Source organism: Syngnathus acus, chromosome 12 (genome assembly GCF_901709675.1).
Source record: "Syngnathus acus chromosome 12, fSynAcu1.2, whole genome shotgun sequence".
In the NCBI taxonomy this organism is placed as follows: Eukaryota; Metazoa; Chordata; class Actinopteri; order Syngnathiformes; family Syngnathidae; genus Syngnathus; species Syngnathus acus.
Window position 1 is genome coordinate 730,843 of NC_051097.1, and position 21,490 is coordinate 752,332.

At 43.0% G+C, this 21,490-nt stretch overlaps 1 protein-coding gene and 1 long non-coding RNA gene across 10 annotated transcripts in view; one reads left to right on the forward strand and one right to left on the reverse strand.

Annotated features, from left to right (window-relative positions):
• Positions 1 to 21,490, forward strand: part of sptan1 (spectrin alpha, non-erythrocytic 1) — a 106,172-nt gene that overhangs the window by 75,534 nt on the left and 9,148 nt on the right. For 3 of the 9 annotated variants that reach the window (XM_037265766.1, XM_037265767.1, XM_037265772.1), the window contains 10 exons: positions 1,663 to 1,683; positions 4,137 to 4,268; positions 6,968 to 7,105; positions 7,181 to 7,285; positions 11,974 to 12,182; positions 13,972 to 14,092; positions 15,178 to 15,299; positions 15,371 to 15,503; positions 15,581 to 15,679; positions 15,758 to 15,917. In XM_037265766.1, coding sequence (XP_037121661.1) covers positions 1,663 to 1,683; positions 4,137 to 4,268; positions 6,968 to 7,105; positions 7,181 to 7,285; positions 11,974 to 12,182; positions 13,972 to 14,092; positions 15,178 to 15,299; positions 15,371 to 15,503; positions 15,581 to 15,679; positions 15,758 to 15,917 — 1,240 coding nt within the window. The remainder of the gene's footprint in view (positions 1 to 1,662; positions 1,684 to 4,136; positions 4,269 to 6,967; positions 7,106 to 7,180; positions 7,286 to 11,973; positions 12,183 to 13,971; positions 14,093 to 15,177; positions 15,300 to 15,370; positions 15,504 to 15,580; positions 15,680 to 15,757; positions 15,918 to 21,490) is intronic. The other 6 variants (XM_037265768.1, XM_037265769.1, XM_037265773.1 and 3 more) reach the window with 2 other exon arrangements.
• Positions 1 to 21,490, reverse strand: part of LOC119131444 — a 546,859-nt gene that overhangs the window by 11,041 nt on the left and 514,328 nt on the right. The window lies entirely within an intron of this gene.

Consider the following 21,490-nt stretch of genomic DNA (forward strand, 5'->3'; position numbering starts at 1 on the left):
TATATAAATAAATAATAAATCTATATAAATAAAGAATACATTTATAATAAATATATAAATACAATGTAATAAAATGATACGCCTGGCATAAAAACAAATATAACCCACATAAAAATAAAACTCACCATTACGTTGAATTATTGGGAGCACCGAGCTTGTTTCTCAGAAACGAGCCGGTCCCATCTAGGCGTAATCAGAGACAATGACACCCGAAGTGGTTAAGGTTTGTCTTTTAATGCAGGATGCTTGGTCTCCATGTGCTAAAGCAGTTTGAAGGCTTCATTGCCTCGTTAGCTAACCTGGCGCTACATATGCCGAGTGCGCTTGGCGCGTCAGAGTCACCTGTGTCAATAAATCCATATTTTAAGTCGGACTCCAGAAATGTTCTTTTAAATGTAGCTTTCTTTTTCTTAGAAGTGGTAGCCTCTTCTTCTTCAGTCTCCTCATTGTGCTTTTTTCCCTTTCCGAAGAAGCTTTCCAAAATTCTGTTTCTTGCTCATTTTTGCTTGCCTCGCGGGCTCGACTGGGGTAACATCTCACGTGACCGAGACAAGCATCTTGTGTCAAGAGACACAGCGACGAATGTAATTAGGAGAGGCTTGCCAAATTTTTTATATTTTTCAAAATACATTTTTACTTATTTTTGCTAGCTTTGCGGGCTCGACTGCGGAAACATGTCACGTGACCTGGACGACCGTCTCGACCAGAATTAATTGATCGTCGATTAAAATATATATTTTTCTTTTTCCTGTGCGGCTTGGCGGCCTGGTACCAAGTGGTCCTCGGACCGGGGGTTGGGGACCCCTGACCTAAAGCACGGGTGTCAAAGATCTGGCCGGCCACGTCATTTTATGCGGTCCCCAAAGGCAAATCATGTGTGTTTCTTATTTAAATACCAAAACAGTAAATTCTTATTAAATTATCTTTTAATAACAAGTACATATTGCAATCATTTTTTTTTTTTGCTCGCTCTGATTTTGGACTAAGTTTCAGTTTGAAGCCATTGTAAATGTTTGACTGCTGTTGTGGTGTCACTGCTCCGCCGGGCTGCTTAAGCTCAGTGCGATAGTGTGATATCTCCTCATATGCGCCTATGCATGTTAGACGTAGACGTGTTAGCTTTCTCTCCCACAGACAGTTTCATTGAACACAAACGACAAATAACTTTCATTCATTTAACAACGCGACCAAAATCCTGTCGTCTCAATCGTAAATCCAAAATATCTCCAGAACGACCGACCCGAATGTGGCTGGGGGTGCTGTTTGTTCGGGTTTGTCCGTGATTGGTGTCATATTGCGTATGAGGTTATGCTGCATTCAAGTGCTCCTCGTAATTATGATGAGTGCGGCCAAACTGAGGTTCAGGATAACAGAACGAGTAGTTGAACCAAAGTACTTTCAACTTTGAATTTCCAGTACGGTTCAAAACCGTTACTCTCCTAATATCTGTACCTTTTGTTGTAAGTGACCGAATAATTACCAATTCTCATGTTGTCCTGAATTTTCTCTAAAACATTTAAGCGTGACAAGGGACACAACACTATTTTCTTTCATAGATGTCAAATTGTATTTTATCATACATAATTCATCATTTGTCTATTCATAGCCAAACGCATTCTCCTATCTGACATTCTCTCCTAATGTCTTTTGCTTTCTTTATAGCTATCCAAGCTTCTGGTAAGTGCGAGTACTACTGTTAGTTCTGTTAGTTTACTAACTGCCATCTTCCTTTGTTCATATCATGTATAATAATAAACATAAACTCTTGTGCCAGATTTTTATAGAAATGTAGAAAAAGTAGCTTTTAGTTAAAAGCTGTGTGTGTGTGTGTGTGTGTGTGTGTGTGTGTGTGTGTGTGTGTGTGTGTGTGTGTGTGTGTGTGTGTGTGTGTGTGTGTGCGTGTGCGTGTGCGTGTGCGTGTGCGCGTGCGCGTGTGCGCGCGCACGCGCGCGTGCACGCGCGCGCTAGATATACACGCTCTGTCTGTCTGTGTTCATACCAGTTTTGTACACTTGGGCTCACATTTTTATATGTATAATTTTAGTAGACATACCGTATTTTTCGGACTACAAGCGTTTTTTTTGATAGTTTGGGTGGGGTGGCGACTTATACTCTGAAGCGACTTGTATGTGAAATTTTTCACAAATTTTTACTTGATCACACATTACTTACTAGTATAGTTGATCACTTCACATGTTATTTTCACTTTAAACCACATGAGGGCGCACTATGGCTGTGGAATAATTGGAGCCTCATGACAATGAGTTCCATTCACTGACTTCCGGAGTCAGGAGATTTAATGATTTGGAGTGACACAGATGGTTCGATAAACTTATTTATGTTACATATAGTTTATTTAGAGTAGCAACATGTATGTTGTTAGACTTCAGTAGTTTCCAATTTTCTAGCGAGGCCGTGACGGAAGCAGGGGGGGGACGGGAAGAGCGATCCAGGGCGCTTGCGTGTGTTGGCTCATATGTTGAGCTCTTGTTTTGTGAAATAAAGAGCTGGTTACCACACCCACGTTTTGCCTGGTACTTTGGTAACGCTACAATATAGTTATATACGTAGATCTGTGGAATAATTGGAGCCGCAACTGACGACGAGGCTGACGTCAGCGGCGCACGTAGGTTTGGAATCAACAGCTGTTTTTTTGGGGGGGGGTTTGACACGGAGGATGAATATTCCGAGGGATTTAATGATTTGGAGTGACACGGATGGTTCGTTAAAATTGTTGTTCATATTACATTTACTTGATATATCTAGTCTGACGTCAGCACCGCACGTAGTTCCGGTGTCAACAGCTGTGTGTGTGGTATTTGTTTTGACACAGAAGATGAATATTCCAATGGATTTAATTATTTAGAGTGTCACGGATGGTTCGTTAAAATTGTTCTTTAAATTACATTTATTTGATATATCTAGTCTGACATCAGCGGCATACTTGGTTCCTTCCGGCGTCAACAGCTGTGTTTTTTTTTTTAAGTGACACAAGACGAAGATTCCGATGGATTTAAAGATTTGGTGTGACGGATGGTTTGATAAAATTGTTTATATTATTGTTATTTGATATATAGTTGATATATTGTTATATCGGCCTGTGGAATAATTTGAACTGCAACTGACGACGAGTCCGACGTCAGCGGCGTGCCGCACAAGCAGCATTGTTTACAGAAAAGACGACAAATTCGATCGATGGATTTGATGATTTGGAGTGACACAGATGGTTTGATAAATGTGTTATTTATGTTAGTTATTTGAATAATGTTTTGAATAATGTTAATGTTACATCAGGCCGTTCTCAGCTCCTCGTTTGTGTTTATGTCACGTTAGCATACCGTGTTGTTAGCCTATTGTTGCTGGTTCATGTCTGTTCTTGGTGTTGGATTTTGTCAAATATATTTCCCCCAAAATGCGACTTAAACTCCGGTGCGACTTATATATGTTTTTTTCCTCTATATTGTGCATTTTATGGCTGATGGGACTTGTACTCCAGAGCGACTTTTAGTCCGAAAAATACGGTACCCACTCATAAAAAGTTGTTGATATTCTTACCTTTGGGTGAAACTTCTAAATCTAAAATGCACTATAACCTTTCCAGTCAAATTTAATCTGAATTCAATGTTTCTGTGCTTTTTGGATTACTCGCTGTTCTCTGACAAGAGCTGAAGAACATAATGCACGTGTTTCGAACAATCCATGATCCATTTATTGCTTTATTTAGAATAGTTTTTATAAACAGTCATCTTCACAGAGAAAAGACTGCACCGAACAGTTCAGCAAGAGGAAGACCCCACTCAGAGGCTTTAAACAGCATGTTTTCGGGTGGAAGTAACCACTGATCTTACGTCATTGTGTTATCGGCAGGTTCCACAGGGATACAAAGAGACCATTCAGTCGATGTTGGAGAACATCAAATTCTGCAAAAGTAATGAAAGACTGAATAGTAACCAATGTCTTTCAAAAGTTTAGGTCAAATTCACCCTTAAAAAATACATTTTAAGTTCATACGAAATTTCACTCATACACCAAATGTCCTCAACTTTTTGTGAGTACTTTATGTGACCAATTTGTCCTATATTGATATTAACCTGACATGCATACCTGACATGCACCTTCCCCCCCAATGACTGTAGAGTAAACATCAGAAGCACCAAGCATTTGAGGCGGAGCTTCATGCCAATGCTGACCGAATCCGTGGGGTCATAGATACTGGTGACACACTCATCCAGAGAGGTGCCTGTGCTGGCAGTGAGGATGCAGTCAAGGTATTTATTACTGTCTGTGTGCTTTCATCTAAATTGTGTTATATAATGGAACATTATGTATTGTTACCGTCTTGGCACTTTAAATAAAATGTTCATTAGCCCCCCAGTGGGGTAATTTGTATTTTTACAACAGCACTAGTGGTTACAGGAAACAAAAAACAAATAAGCATAGTGCTCCACGTGCTTAGTGCTTTGTAACTAGAATTTGCAATTTCTGGAGAAATTGCATGTGAAGGAGCAAAAGCTGGATAAATACTTGGGAAATGCTACAGAATGATGTTTAAAGTTGGAACGGGTTGAATCGATCAAATAATGTTGGAATTAGAAGGGGAAACCAAAATTTTGTAAAATTTGGCATGAATATTAAAGTGGAAAATTTGGAATTTTTGGTAAGTGGGGAGTTGTGGAATAGGTAGGCATAAAATGAATAGTTAAAAGTTGGAACGGGTCGAATCGGTTGAAAAATTGAGAAATTAGAAGGGAAAAACAAAATTTTGCGGAATCTTGCGTGAATTTTGAAAGTGAAAATGTGAATTTTTTTAATTGTGTGAAGTTTTGGAATAGGTAGGTATAAGATGAACAGTTTGAAGTTAGAACCAGGGCTGTGGACTCGGTCGGATTTTTGCACCGAGTCCGAGTCCGGCCTCTTGACCACGAGTCCGAGTCCGGGGCCGGCTGTCCATTTTTCTCTGTTAATTCATGTGACTGCTTAGTCTTTATTCAAGGCTAATTTAGATCAAAATCTAAATAATTACAACAGTTTTGTGATGGCTTTGTCTTTATTAAACATATAAACGAATACAATAAACCGATACTTTCAAGTTTTAATCATTAATTACACCATTATAGCTCAGACATTTATCTAAACACAAATAATTAGTGACGACCCCACAACTATCGAAACACATCAATGATATAAGCTGGGTGACATAATCGTCCTTGACATTGGTACATAATGTAAACATTAGCCTAAGTGCAACTCAACGTGGCCGCATTGATCGTAACTTACGCTGCGTTTCCCCCCCAAATCTAGAGGCAAAACATTGTTCTCTCGCTGCTCCCGGGTTCTTCCATCTTGGCTGCGCGCGGGGCATTGTGGGTCTTGTACGTGCACGCACGCAGGCAGGCAGGCGCGGGCGCGCACGCAACAACTAAATTTGTCTTCATAACAAGCAAGCAGGGCTGTGGACAGTATTCCTACGCGCATTCTCAGCAGCATGATGAAAATAAAATTCAATAACGTCACTGAGGCATATTTTAACGAACTCCACTTCATTGTATGGCTTTTTAGCCCGTGCAATGTTCCAAGCCAGTTGAAACAATGCAAGTGTGACAGTCTCTGAGTGCTTCGTAATTTATTTGAAAAACTGTACCTATTTTTCTGCCTGACTTTTCAAAGTCTCCAAACTTGTGCTTGCGAAATTCAGTCCCTTTTGCAAAGTCCTTATTGATATTGGCATGAAGTGAGCTGAAGTGGCGCTGACCATTTGAAGCTTTTAAATGCGCCAATGACGTCCGACATATCAGGCAGAATGGCTTGCCATAGCGTTCAACAAAAAACAACTTTAACTCTGTTAAAAACGTCCTGTGTTCATCGTCATATATTCGTTTAGCTGTGCATTTTTTCCTTGCCATTTTGGCAAGCGTCTTGTCAGCTTTTCTGGACCTAATGGGCCCCCGTAGTCACAGCCGGCGGCGCTCAATGCTGTCAAGTTCTTTTTCAAACTTGATCGTAAGCAGGGCTGTGGACAGTATTCCTACGCGCATTCTCAGCAGCATGATGAAAATAAAATTGAACGTATTTTTTTTATTGTCGGACTCGGCGGACTCGGCCAAAATCAGCACCGAGTCCGAGTCCGGCAAAAATGACAGAGTCCGACCGAGTCCCCGAGTCCGAGTCCACAGCCCTGGAACGGGTTGAATTGGTTGTAAAATGTAGAAATTAGAAGGGAAAAAGCAGATTTTTCAAAATGCTGCGCAAATTTTCCAAAAATGTGAAATTTATGAAACGTGGCAATCTTGGGAATGTTGACAATCCTCTCCAATGTGATTTGAATGAGCTGAATGATGTAAATTTCAAACGGGAACGATGTAAATGTGAAATGTTAATGTGCCATTAAGAATGAATGGGGGTAATTTTGCCTTAAATTTGCGAATTTTGCAAAAACAGAACATTTTGAGAATGGGGAAAAATGCAAGCACCCTTTGCAGGAATATTAGGAATACGTCAAAAGTGGAATGAAGTGAATCGGATGAATTATGTGGAAGTAGTAGCAGAACAAAAACGTGAGGAGAATTAAACAGAAGAAGAATATAGTGAATGGTGTAGAATAACATAAGTGTAAAAGCCTTCGCCTTCACGCTAATAACTATAGAGCACTGGGTTTTTATAGTAGCGCTTTTCTGTAATATACTCAAAGCGCTCACAAGTGGATGCATTATTTATATGTTCGCACAGTCTCACTCTGGTGGTGGTAACTAGTGACATACCTCTTGATATTTTAGGTTATTTGAGAGAATTTGTATGCGGGTTATTTGATTGTGAATCCAAGGTTTTGGATCCGCTCATTATCATCTGATCCTTAAAAACCAAGGTTGTTCAAAAAGTGTGACAAGGCTATCCCGAATTAAGATATTTATTTATGTCTGCATTTTATGTTGTCAGTCAGCAGTCTTCAAAAAGCTTTTTTTCTCTTTAGGTACGCCTTGGTGCCTTGGATGAGCAATGGCAGTTCCTTGTCAACAAATCTGCTGAAAAGAGCCAAAAACTCAAAGAAGCCAATAAACAACAGAACTTTAACACAGGCATCAAGGACTTTGACTTCTGGCTCTCTGAGGTGATTACCTCCATACCATAGGCTGTAGAAATGCTTTTACAGATTAGAAAATGACTGACACATTGTGCTTTTTAGGTGGAAGCACTTCTTGCTTCAGAGGACTATGGGAAAGATCTGGCCTCAGTCAACAACCTGCTGAAAAAACACCAGTTGTTGGAGGCTGATATTTCTGCTCATGAGGTTGGTTGTTGCATAGACAAGCAGGCATGGACATGTAGTAAATAAAGTGCAATAGATGATTACAAACTCTAGATGTACAATATAGGTTCATCATTAACTCTTTGAATGCCAAGCATTTTCAGAAAAAATAACCCCTAAAATCCCAGCCGATTTTGAGCATTCACTCGTTTTGTAAGGCCTGCAGAATATTGTCTGCTATGGCTATATATACACTGGTGCTACCAAATGAAAGATTGGACCTTCTTTAATTTGAAAAAGAAAGTGTGATTCTAACTTATACCGTTCTTTAGTTATCACCATTTGAAAATAGCTGGGTTTCACTCAAATCAGCAATCTCAGACAAAATAAGGAGAAAATTAGGTTTTTGTGCAAGATATTTTCTGCACAATTGCAACTCTGACTAATATTTTTTGGTTTAGTGACGTCTCAAACAGCTCAACAGCCCTTCCCTTCTATAAAACATGAAAAAAAAAAAGTTTTCGATGGCAAAAACATGTATTTACATATTTGATTACGTGCGCAAACAGCAACGTTTTCACATTTGAGATTCAAGAGTTTTTTTATTCGCCATGTTTGAGCGTGCCAAACAAGGAATTTGACTTCGGTAAATTTGATAACCTATTTACAAATTTTGGGCTATTTACAGAGATGTTTGTGTTGGTGCTCAAAATGCGTGTCCGTGTGTTGCTATTTTGAAGGGATGTATTCGTGCATCACTGTATCACTGCTGGGTATTTGGTCGCAAGTGTAGCATGTCGTGTCTCAAAGTGGCGCTTGATATTGGAGCGTTTCATTGATGCAATTTTGTCATTGCATATGAGGCACGTAGCAGAGCCTCCTCTCTCTACAAATGCGAATTCTACGGTCCACTCAATCAGAAATGTTCGGTAATCGTCATCTTTTTATCTCTTCGCCATCTTTCTTGCTTGGCTGGCACACACCAGCTAGCTAGCTGACATTTTAAATAAAGCGGATGGAATTTTACCTCTCACGACCCCGTAGGCACTGTATTGTCCAATAAAAATCACTCTTTTTTTTTTTTTTTTTTTTTTTTTTTTTGGTCTGACCTGGCGTCACCCTTCTGTACACCGAAGGGCAGTTGGAATTGGCTGATAGGACGCAACTGTGGATTTCAGCGGTAGAAAACAGATGGGATGGATTGTAAACGTGATCATATTTTTAACATTTTGATTTCAGTGGGTCTATTTTTACTTTGATAATATAACAAAATTATTTATGACTTCAATTGTATAAACAAATGTCAGATTTGTCCGCGAGCCATTCACAGTCACCAAAAGAGCCATATCTGGCTCGCGAGCCATAGGTTCCCGACCCTTGCTCTATAGACTTGATTTTAAGTGGAGAGGTGGCCGGGAGTCTTACATACCCATTAATAAAATAAAAGTAAGTTGACGGGAATACTCGATGGGATCCTGCGTCATTATAGTCAATGATGAGTATTCTTGCATACAAAGAATTAAAGTGACCTATAACATGTAGAACTTTAAAGAAAAAAGGGAGAGGGTAATTAGCTACCGTATTCTCTGCACCATAAGGCGCACTTAAAGAGCCTATAATTTTCTCTAAAAATTAAGGTGCGCCTTTTAATAAGGTGCACCTTTTGTGTGGACCAAATTCCAAATCTGTAAAGTTGTTTTGTGTGGCTTCTGCCACACAGAGACGTAATATACTGGCGTAATATGTAGACCCGATGAACCAATCAGAGAACATTACGTTTTACGTACGTAATATTTGGCAACACGTATTATTAGGAGCAAGCACCATACCATCAGTGAGACCGGTCAGAAACGAGTAACTAGACTTGTCTACTACCTCTGTAGAAAGTGTGTCACTGTTTGCTGTAGCACTATTCAAACTGTGACGCTCTAGTCTATACAAAGAGCTATGTTGTGCCGATACCAGAATTTCAGTAGATGATACAAATACCTGTGATTTTCCACGATTCTCGACACAAATTGGTAAAAAACAACAAAACAACAGAATGCTCTTACGTTTAAAATCACTAATCCATCTGCTATAGCCAAGAAGGCTTGTGCACGCACCCTCAACATGTGCCCAAACGTAATTTTGCATATTTGAGCCTTTGTCTGCGCACTTTGTCTATGTGTTTGACATTAAATATGTTTGGTAACCGTATCGCCCCAGCTGACTCAAGCCGAAATGATGGCACGTAGGCATATTCGGGTTAACGTATTTATAACGTAACGTGGCACAACAGTGATGGTAAACGGACGAATCTATAATTGCTCTGGTTGCATTCGCCTTGAATGCAAAATATTTCCAGACACGACTCTTTGAGCAACCTGGCTTCTCAACAAGCCGGCGTATTGGATTTCCACTCCCACTTGCTGAAGCCATTGTTATGAAAGATCGAAGGTTTTCTTGTTATTCAGTACACTGCCCCCTTCAGTTCCGGCAAGAATCGACACAGCTCGCAGAGTGAAAAGTTAAATATTCGGTTCTGACGGTACCACAAAAAGCTGGTACTGACGTATTTTTTGCGTGTTGGTATCAAATTGTTACCGGAAGTATCGGTTCTTTTGCAAGTCTAGCCTAGCGCTAGTTAACTTTAACATAACAGACTCCAAACCCATCCTATCAGGTGGCCTCGCCACCTGTGACCCAGCCTGCTCTAAAGTAGACAGTCATGAACAGCTCAAACAGTAATCTACAGTGCCTTGCGAAAGTATTCGGCCCCCTTGAACCTTTCAACATTTCGCCACATTTCAGGCTTCAAACATAAAGATATAAAATTTTAATTTTTTGTCAAGAATCAACAACAAGTGGGACACAATCGTGAAGTGGAACGAAATTTATTGGATAATTTAAACTTTTTTAACAAATAAAAAACTGAAAAGTGGGGCGTGCAATATTATTCGGCCCCTTTACTTTCAGTGCAGCAAACTCACTCCAGAAGTTCAGTGAGGATCTTTGAATGAGCCAATGTTGTCCTAAATGACTGATGATCATAAATAGAATGCACCTGTGTGTAATCAAGTCTCCGTATAAATGCACCTGCTCTTTGATAGTCTCAGGGTTCTCTTTAAAGCGCAGAGAGAACCATGAAGACAAAGGAACACACCAGGCAGGTCCGAGATACTGTTGTGGAGAAGTTTAAAGCCGGATTTGGATACAAAAAGATTTCCCAAGCTTTAAACATCTCAAGGAGCACTGTGCAAGCAATTATATTGAAATGGAAGGAGTATCAGACCACTGCAAATCTACCAAGACCCGGCCGTCCCTCCAAACTTTCATCTCAAACAAGGAGAAGACTGATCAGAGATGCAGCCAAGAGGCCCATGATCACTCTGGATGAACTGCAGATAACTACAGCTGAGGTGGGAGAGTCTGTCCATAGGACAACAATCAGTTGTGCACTGCACAAATCTGGCCTTTATGGAAGAGTGGCAAGAAGAAAGCCATTTCTCAAAGATATCCATAAAAAGTCTCGTTTAAAGTTTGCCACAAGCCACCTGGGAGACACACCAAACGTGGAAGAAGGTGCTCTGGTCAGATGAAACCAAAATCGAACTTTTTGGCCACAATGCAAAACGATATGTTTGGCGTAAAAGCAACACAGCTCATCACCCTGAACACACCATCCCCACTGTCAAACATTGTGGTGGCAGCATCATGGTTTGGGCCTGCTTTTCTTCAGCAGGGACAGGGAAGATGGCTAAAATTGATGGGAAGATGGATGGAGCCAAATACAGGACCATTCTGGAAGAAAACCTGTTGGAGTCTGCAAAAGACCTGAGACTGGGACGGAGATTTATCTTCCAACAGGACAATGATCCAAAACATAAAGCCAAATCTACAATGGAATGGTTCACAAATAGACGTATCCAGGTGTTAGAATGGCCAAGTCAAAGTCCAGACCTGAATCCAATCGAGAATCTGTGGAAAGAGCTGAAGACTGCTGTTCACAAACGCTCTCCATCCAACCTCACTGAGCTCGAGCTGTTTTGCAAGGAAGAATGGGCAAGAATTCCAGTCTCTCGATGTGCAAAACTGATAGAGACATACCCCAAGCGACTTGCAGCTGTAATTGCAGCAAAAGGTGGCGCTACAAAGTATTAGCGCAAGGGGGCCGAATAATATTGCACGCCCCACTTTTCAGTTTTTTATTTGTTAAAAAGTTTAAATTATCCAATAAATTTTGTTCCACTTCACGATTGTGTCCCACTTGTTGATTCTTGACAAAAAATTAAACTTTTATATCTTTATGTTTGAAGCCTGAAATGTCGCGAAATGTTGAAAGGTTCAAGGGGGCCGAATACTTTCGCAAGGCACTGTATGATCCAATTGTGTTTAACCAATTATTGCGCATTTTCTGTAAATCATCTAAACTTCATTTCAATTCTCAAATATCACTTGTGTTTTTCCCTCTAGGATATATTTAATTTTTTATCCAAACAATTAATGATTTATAAAGGATAATCATGAAATTTAACAAGGCTGCCCAAACCTTTGCACGCCACTGTAAATAAAAATGTTTTGCCCCAGTTTTTAGACTCCAGGACACGTACAGTGAAAGTGAAAAGTTGTAGTTTTGGTTTGTAGTTGAATTTTGATAGACCATTCTAGTAAATCAATATAAAATGTTCAGGTTTTTCAGTATTTTTAATTCAAGGTCTTGTACACGCCTAATGTCGATCTCTTATCAGGATCGTCTGAAGGATCTGAATGGGCAGGCTGACAGTCTGATGGTCAGCAATGCATTTGATACCTCTCAAGTGAAGGACAAGCGTGGTGCAGTCAATGGTCGTTTCATCAAAATACAGAACATGGCAGCCAGCCGCCATGGAAAACTCAACGAGTCTCACCGCCTGCATCAGTTCTTCAGGGACCTGGATGATGAGGAGTCTTGGATCAAGTAAGAGTGCCCACTTTTCACTTCAGTTGAGTTTTCTTTGTACCCCAATTATACAAAACACAGGTAGATCACTTGAATATTATTTAAACCCATTTACATTTCGTGTTTATATAAGGACTTTTGATCTAAGCATTAGCCTGAAAACTTATTTTCAGGAATGAGAATCTTCCGCGGATCCGCGGATTTCCGTGTTTTTTTCCGTCGGGAGTATCATTTTCGTGAATCGTGTAGATCTGTTGAGAAAATTTTTTTTATAAGGGGGGGGGGGGGGCTGCCAGCAGTATTGCGACAACAGCCGCCTTATTTTGGGCAGCATTTTGGCGCTACTTTCATCACATAATTTGCCTACTCATTTGCCTAATTAGCAAAGGTTTTAGCCAGCATGGTGAACGTTTTAGAGAAAAAAGACGTGGATCGTGCCAGGGAAGTAGACAAGTCGAACGGGATCAGGAACTGCTTCAGATGGGCATGGCTCGAGAGCAGCGTCATCTTCCAACTCGGAACACAAAGATGCTCTTAAAGCAATGCGACAGTGAGCGCCCGGCGCGCTGCGGTTGCGCGATCGGACTAAATTAAGCTCCGTGCGGACTGAGGTCCACTTAAATTTTGGAAAGTACATCAGGACTTTAAAAATATTTTCTAAATTTCAGCGACGGCTCTGTCACAATAATGCGATCAGCGCGGTGCAGTTGCGCGGTCGACGACGCGCTGCGGTTGCGCGTTTGGCAGTGCGCTGCAGTTGCGCGATCAGACAAAAATGTGCAAATGAAAAAATGCTTAAGAAAGTCTTGGAACGGATTAAAAAAAAATCCATTATTTGTAATGGGAAAAATAGATTCGGAATTCGACCGATTCGCTTCTCGAACCGCCTTCTGGAACGGATTGTGGTCGAAAACCGAGGCTTGACTTATTATATTCACCTTGGTAGCCCACCAAGCAGGAATATTTTTTTAACAAAACTGTTGAAATTGAGTGAATTGAAATTGATGAAATTAATGGTTTTGGGGTTGCTGTACTGCCAAAATCCAGGAGTTTCCAGGGAGCTTTTCCCCCTGAGCCCCCTCCGGGGCATTGCCCCTGGCCCCCTGCGGCCCCCAATGCGGGCCTGTGGGCCCTGTTGCCCCCAATAGGGGCCTGTGGCCCCTGCAACCCCCAATGGGGCACAGGCCCCTGGCCCACTGCTGCCCCCATTGGGGGGGGGCTGCGGCCCCTGGCCCCTTGCGGCAAGTTGGGGGGGGCATAGGCCCCCCCAATGAGGGGCCAAAGCATGCGGCCCCCAGACACCGGCTACTTTTCAGTGTTTTTTTTTCATTTGCCGTTCTCATTCCTGTATTTTAAAAAAGGCATCAAGTCAGGCTGCTACGCAAACGCACACCAATTCAAAGTAATTCTGATAATATGCTTACCTTTTCCATAATATGCTTTTGTGATGTCACTTGGAATTACTTGCAGTACCTATCAACCCATGTATAGCAGGAAACAACATTCCATGGGGTGACTAAAATAAGGAGGGGATATCAAATAATACCCATTAAACTCCGCAAACATGCCATGTCAGAAAAGCATTGTTATGACCTCGGTTAGGACCTAACATCTCTCTGGGTATTGAGTAATTGTTGCTTTACAGTAAATAACTTTTTATTTCTATACTTATAGAGGTCTATTTTTTTTTTTTAATAAGTTGAAATGTGAACCGTTTTAATCAAGTCAAATTGCTGTTTTAGGTTGTTTTTTTATTTGAAGATAACGTTGCATTGGCTCAGTGTATTAATATCCAAACCTTATATAGAGAGAAGAAATTGCTTGTAAGTTCAGAAGACTATGGCCGAGACTTGACTGGAGTACAAAATCTGAGGAAGAAACACAAGAGGCTTGAGGCTGAACTGGGAGCCCATGAGCCAGCCATTAAGGTAAGCAATATATGATGTATAAAGCCTAAGTAAAAATAGAATTCAGTTATTTGAAAATCCTTTTCAACCTATATTTAATCAAATACACTACAATGACCAGACTTAATGGGATGATTAATTGTGCAAAAAGTTAATATATTTTCTGTAGTGAATTTGATCACTTTATTTTTCATGTACAATTAACACCTTTAAAAATTAATTTTGCCACTTGCAGTAGACTGAAAATGATATCTGATGTGATGAGGGCTCAGGTTACAATCACGGCTCAGGTTACAATCACGGCTCACCCAACGTTCACGCGCTGAAAATAATGACGTTATCCATCCACTTCATTAAAGATAAAATATGAACTTTTTACTGCTGAAAGTTGCAAAATTACTCATAAGTATTGTTAGAATGTATACAGTGTACAGGATCAGGTCAGAATACAGGATGCAATGGATTGATGGATTGGGTATCTTTACTCAAGGTTTAGATGGTAATTCCAGATTTACAGGTGCACAGATTGATGGTCGATAATAAATAACGCATAATGGATATCAGAAATCCGATAACAGATGTCCTACAACCAAAATCCAATAACAGATGTCCTACAACAGAGTTTTTTGGTCATGAACTCCGCCGAACTTGCCTGTAACACTCACCACAGCGCAATAATATAATTTCTTAGAGGCTTTTATACAAGTATCCCATGATATTCAAACTGTAAATAGAGCCAGCTGTAGCTAGCACATCTTTTCATTAACCTACAGTGAAGCCTAACTACCCTACTGTATGCAGAGGGGATCTTAAATCTCAAATGATGCATCACTACCATCTACTGGCAGTTATGACGCATTATGACTTTTGGAGCAGTTGAAATATATAGGAGAATGCCGTCAGACCATTCAATACCTCTTCAAATAATTCAAAAAGAGAACAAATTCGGAAGCTTGTTCATGATTTTCATGAACAATTTTAATAATTCTTGGCATTTAGAGTTAACATCTGGTATTATTTTATTCATATTTGGTTAATGCAAGTTGTTCAGCTAGTTACCAATGTCATTTGGACACCCATTCTTAACCAAATCTGCATTCTCCCAGTCTGTGCTGGATACTGGAAAGAAGCTGTCTGATGACAACACCATTGGTCAGGAGGAGATACAGCAGAGACTGTCTCAGTTTGTAGATCACTGGAAAGAACTGAAAGACCTATCTGGAGCGAGGTAAAAGTAAAAATATGTTCAATTGCACACATGCAAGTACACAATGTACACAAACATGTTCTACATCCTAGGGGTCAGAGGCTGGAGGAATCGTTAGATTACCAACAATTTGTGGCAAACGTGGAAGAAGAAGAAGCATGGATTAACGAGAAATTAAATTTGGTTGGGGGTGAAGACTATGGAGACACGCTGGCTGCTGTGCAGGTGTTTTTCTAATTCACATTGTCAAAATGTATAAGTGAATGATATGTTTTTGAAGTGTCATGATGTGTCATTATTAGGGCTTGCTTAAAAAACATGAAGCATTTGAGACAGACTTCACTGTGCACAGAGACAGAGTCAGCGATGTTTGTGCTAATGGAGAAGATCTCATTAAGAAGGTAGTATTTGTTAAATGTCCAGTAAAGCAAGCTGCATTTTAAAACTGCTTTTAATTTGGATGCTCTTGTTTTCAACAGAACAACCATCACGTGGACAGTATCACTTGCAAGATGTCAGCTCTCCAAGGCAAAGTATCAGAGCTTGATAGGGCAGCTGCTCAGAGGAAGGCAAAGCTGGATGAGAACTCTGCCTTTCTGCAGTTCAACTGGAAGGCCGATGTGGTGGAGTCTTGGATTGGTAGGGAAGAAATACTTGATTATCACCTGGGTCATTGTTTTAATATATTTTTTAGTATCTTTCCTGCAGAAACATAACCGGGTGTTTCAAACATGGAGGCTAGCCCATAGCAATAGTGGGCAATTTATTTCTACAGGGGGCCGCCATGTGAAAAATCTGAAATGTGTTAGATAGCGCTTGGCTCCTTGACCACTACCCCCCTCCCCACTCCCCGCATTATGTTTTAAAATTACAGTATTTTCTGCACTACAAGGCACACTGGATTATTAGGCGCACCGTCATTGAATTTTATATTTTAGAAAATATTTCATATAGGGCGCACTGGATTAAAAGGCGCATAGAATAGAAGCTACTGCATCAAATCGGGGTTGATGAGGGTTGTGTTCCGCATCCATTAGATCAGTGGTTCCCAAACTTTTGCAGGCTGGCGCCCCCTTTGGCTCCCCAGTGAATTCCTAGCGCCCCCCCCAAGGCATTTATATAAATAAATAATACATTTGTATAAATAAATAAATAAATAAATAATACATTTATAATATCATTACCATTACGTTGAATTAGTGGGAGCACTGAGTTTGTTTCTCAGAAACGAGCCGGTCCCATCTAGACGTAATCGGAGACAATGACACCCGAAGTGATTTAAGGTTTGTCTTTTATTGCAGGATGCTTGGTCTCCATGTGTTGAAGCAGTTTTGAATGCTTCACTGCCTGGTTAGTTAGCCTTTCGCCACATATTAGCTTTGCGGGCTCGACTGGGGAAACATGTCACGTGACCGGGACGAGTGTCTTGACCTGAATTAATTGATCGTCGATAAAAAAAAAAAAATCTGTGCGGCTTGGCGGCCCGGTACCAAGTGACCCACGGACCGGTACCGGTCCACGGCCCGGTGGTTGGGGACCACTGCCCTAACCAGCTCAACACAACACAACACGGCGCGTTCTGGCGAGTCCCCAATTTCATGTTGACTTGAACTCAAGATGATGTTGACCGCCAGAATGCGGTTTTTATTATAAGATAAAATTCTGAACATTACAAGCTTGAAATTACAAACCTGAGCTTTTGCTTTTGTAGTCTATGCTGTCGGATCTGACTGGGCCAGAGCGGCGTGTTGTGTACAAATCGACTGCCGCCCCCCTACCGCCCCTTTCTTCCTCAGCGCCCCCCCCAGATCTTTCCACCGCCCCCAGGGGGGCGGTACCGCCCACTTTGGGAACCACTGCATTAGATGGAGCTCTGCTAAAGGGAATGTCAACCCAGTCAATGAGGTTAGCTTATTAGCTTTGGTGCCGGGCTTGTGTATGCGCAGCTGATCTTGCTACGGTGAGGGGGTGTGGTTCACTGTGATTGCCTCTCGATAGGCTTACCTGTATGTCAATCAAGCGATGGAATGGATTCTAGCCGATAGAAATTTTTTTGTTGTTTTTAAATGTCGCGACAGGCTTACCTGTATGTCAATCAAGCAATGGGGTGAAAGTGATAGTTTGGCTTCTTACTTGGTCCAGCAACCCCACTCATTTTTGATGGTCATGAACTTTCTTTAGTTTAAAAGAAAAAAGCGAGTGCGTGCATTGATGCGTTGATTAGCTTGTTAGCTTTAGTGCTGTGCTTGTGTATGCACAGCCAAACCTGCTGCGGTGGGGGGGGGGGGGTTCACTGTGATTGCCTCCCGACAGGCTAACCTGTATGTCAATCAAGCAATGGGATAAAAGTGATGAGGCGCTTCAGGTTAAAAGGCACAGACTCAACTGCCTGAGCTTTTCTGTACTTATTCTACACACAGAGTGCACCGCATTATTGGCGCATGCATACCATAACTTACGGTAAACAGGGAAGAAAAAGTCACGGAAGAAAGACAGTGAATTCGGTCGGATGACTTCAGTTGTACTTTATTCTACTATTTAACCATGTACTGTCCTGTACTCACATGATTGTTAATCGATATTCATGCGCAAACCTACCAAAGTCCTCATCTTCTGTATCCGAATCAAACAGTTGGGCAAGTTCCCTCTTGTCATCGGAGTCAAACTCGTCACGTTGCTCTTCGGCAATAATCCCAGCTTTCCAGAAATCTTGAATTGTGCCTTGTAAGCATGTCTCTGTCGATGCCATTTGAGAGAGTTTATTTATCAAAGGCGGCGGGGGGACACATTACATATTACTCTGATCGGTTTCCTGCCCTGATCTACGTAAATGTAATGTCCTCTGATTGGTTCAAAGTAAAACATCCTCCATCGCTTCAACAAAACAATGTAAGAGACAAATATCGGCAAAGAGAAACAGTCGCTATTGTTTTGAGTGAGCAAAGTGACAATACAGTCAAAGTAAAAAAAAAAAGTCAAAGTCTGCTTTATTGTCAATTTCTTCACATGCCAAGACACACAAAGAGATCGGAATAACGTTCCCACTATCCCACGGTGACAAGACATAGTACACAATATACATACAAGTAAACAACACAAAAAAAATAAAAACAAGAAGGCACAAACAATGAATAAATAAGAGTGATGAATAAATAAAAAATAAACAAATAACACAATAAATAAGAGGAGCAAAAATGGAGCAAGTGTGCATACAGCAGACAGTCTGAATATAGCGCAAAAGTACAGGACGCTACGCAGAAGGGGGGAGAGAGTTCAGGATCCTAACAGCCCAGAGAATGAAGCTGTCGGTGAGTCTGGTGGTACGGGAGCGCAGGCTCCTGTACCTCTTCCCAGAGGGCAGAAGCTCGAACAAAGAGTGAGCGGGGTGACTCACATCACTCACAATCGTGGTCGCCTTGCAGGTGAGATGGGAGGTGTAAATGTCCTTCAGGGAGGGGAGTGAAGCACCAATAATCTTACCAGCCGTGTTCACTATGCGCTGCAGGGCCTTCATGTTGTATTCAGTGCAGCTACCACCCCAGACAGCGATACAACTGGAGAGGACGCTCTCAATGGTGCCACGGTAGAATGTAGTCATGACGGCCGGAGGAGCACTTGCTCGCCTGAGTTTCCGCAGGAAGTACAGGCGGCGCTGAGCTTTCTTTGCCAGTGATGCGGTGTTGGCGGACCAGGAGAGGTCCTCACTGATGTGCACCCCCAGGAATCTGGTGCTGCTCACTCTCTCCACCACAGTACCGTCGATGGTCAGCGGCAGGTGTTGGGTGTGACCCTTCCGGAAGTCAACAACAATTTCCTTGGTCATGTTGACGTTCAGCAGGAGGTTGTTGTCCCTGCACCACGTGGTCAGAAGGTCAACCTCCAACCTGTACTGAGTCTCGTCGCCCTTGGTGATGAGACCCACCAGAGTCGTGTCGTCAGCAAACTTTACTATGCGGTTGTCGCTGTAGGTTGCAGTGCAGTCATGCGTCCGCAGGGTGAAGAGCAGCGGACTGAGCACGCAGCCTTGGGGGGCCCCCGTGCTCAGCGTGATGCTGGCGGAGATTTTGTCGCCAACACGTACCACCTGAGGCTTCTGACAGAGGAAGTCCAGTAGCCAGTTGCAGAGGTAGGTACTGAGGCCCAGCTTGTCGAGTTTGCAGATGAGTCGTTGTGGCACAATGGTGTTGAAGGCAGAACTGAAGTCCACAAACAGCAATCTCACGTACGAGTCCCTTCTCTCCAGGTGGGTGAGGGCCGAGTGGAGGGCAGAGCAGATGGCATCCTCAGAGGACCGTTTGGCTCGGTACGCAAACTGGAAGGGGTCTATGGTGGGGGGGGGAATGGATCTGATGTGCTCCATGACAAGCCGCTCAAAGCACTTCATGATGATGGGCGTCAGTACCACGGGGCGGTAGTCATTGAAGCAGGACGGAGCAGGTTTCCTCGGCACAGGTACGATGGTGGCAGCCTTGAAACACGAGGGGACGATGGCCTGCTGCAGGGAAATGTTAAAGATGTCCGTGAAGACACCTATCAGCTCCCCAGCGCAGTCCTTCAGCGCCCGACCTGGGATGTTGTCAGGGCCCACCGCCTTACGGGTGTTGATAGCGGCAAGCGTCCTCCTCACGCTGTCGGCAGAGAGGCACAGGGGCTGCTCGTGTGGAGGGGGAGTGGTCTTCAGCGGGCAAGTGCTGTTCTGAGCGTCGAAGCGAGCAAAGAAGCGGTTAAGATCGTTGAGCAGATGGACGTCGCCCTCACAGCTCCGCGGCGCGGGCTTGTAGTCCGTGATGGTCTGAATGCCCTGCCAAAGGCTCCGCGCGTCCCTGCTGTCCTTGAAGTGGGCGGTAATCTTGCAAGAGAACGCCCTTTTCGCTTCCTTGATGCCCTGGGACAGGTCGGCCCTCGCTGTCCTCAAGCCAGCCTCATCCCCCACTCTGAAGGCTGTGTCCCTGACCCTCAGCAGCCTGAGGACAGCCCCTGTCAGCCATGGCTTCCAGTTAGCCCGAGTGACGATGGATTTCGAGTGAGTCACATCATCAATGCACTTCGTGATGTAAGAAGAAACAGAGTCAGTATACTCCTCTATGTCTGTCCGATCGTTGCAAGTGGCCGCCCGCTTAAACATGTCCCAGTCAGTCGTGCCAAAGCAGTCACGAAGCGCATCAGAGGCACCCTCAGGCCACATCCGTACCCGCTTGCGAACCGGCATGGATGCTTTCACCATTTGTCTGTATGCGGGCAAAAGCATAACAGGGAGATGGTCAGAAAGTCCAAGATGGGGGAGGGGGGCGGCTTTGAAAGCCCCTTTATGTGTAGAGTAGACCAGGTCCAGGAAGCTGTCACCACGTGTTGGAAAATTAACATGCTGGTGAAGCCTCGGAAAAACAGACTTCAGGTTAGCATGATTAAAGTCCCCAGCGAAGATGGTGAAACCGTCAGGGTGCGCCGTCTGTTGTTCACTGACAGCCTGGTACAGTTCACTAAGAGCCGCGATCCTGTCGCCTTCGATGTTGGAAGGCGAGATGTATACCGCGACTAGCAGAATCGCAGTAAATTCCCTCGGCAGGTAAAAAGGACGGCACTTAATGATCACAAACTCCGCCAGTGGCGAGCAGTGCTTGCATACCACTACAGAGTCCCGGCACCATTCGTCACGGATGTAGACGCATATTCCACCTCCTCGCGATTTTCCCCCTCTTACAATGGCACGTGAACACGAGCACACAGCAGTTACGCACTGTCCGGTTCGTAGATCTCAGCAGGCGAATGTAATCCATCTTGTTGTCCAGCGATCGAACATTCGCCAGAAGAATGGAAGGCACGGGTTGGCCGCCAGCCTGGCCCGGACGCCTCCGCGCTTGCCCCTCTTCTGCTTCCTCGCACACCGCTTCCGACGCTTTCCATCCGGGGGAGGAATAGCAGGCGAGTCTGGCGACGTTTCAGGACGGAGCAGTCCGAGCTCCTTAATGTCCCCGCATCAAAGTCCAGAACACCACAAAACTCACTTTTGCCGATGTCGAGCAGAACCTGCCTGCTGTACTTGTAGCACGACTTAGTACGACGAGACAAACACATAAAACTGTCGGACAAACACTCATTAAACGAACAAAACACCGTACGGGCGGGACAGAGAGAAGTCGCTGCGTGTGCACCGCAGGAGAGATATTGCGCCCACATATTACTCTGGCGGCAGCCACACGACAACATTTATA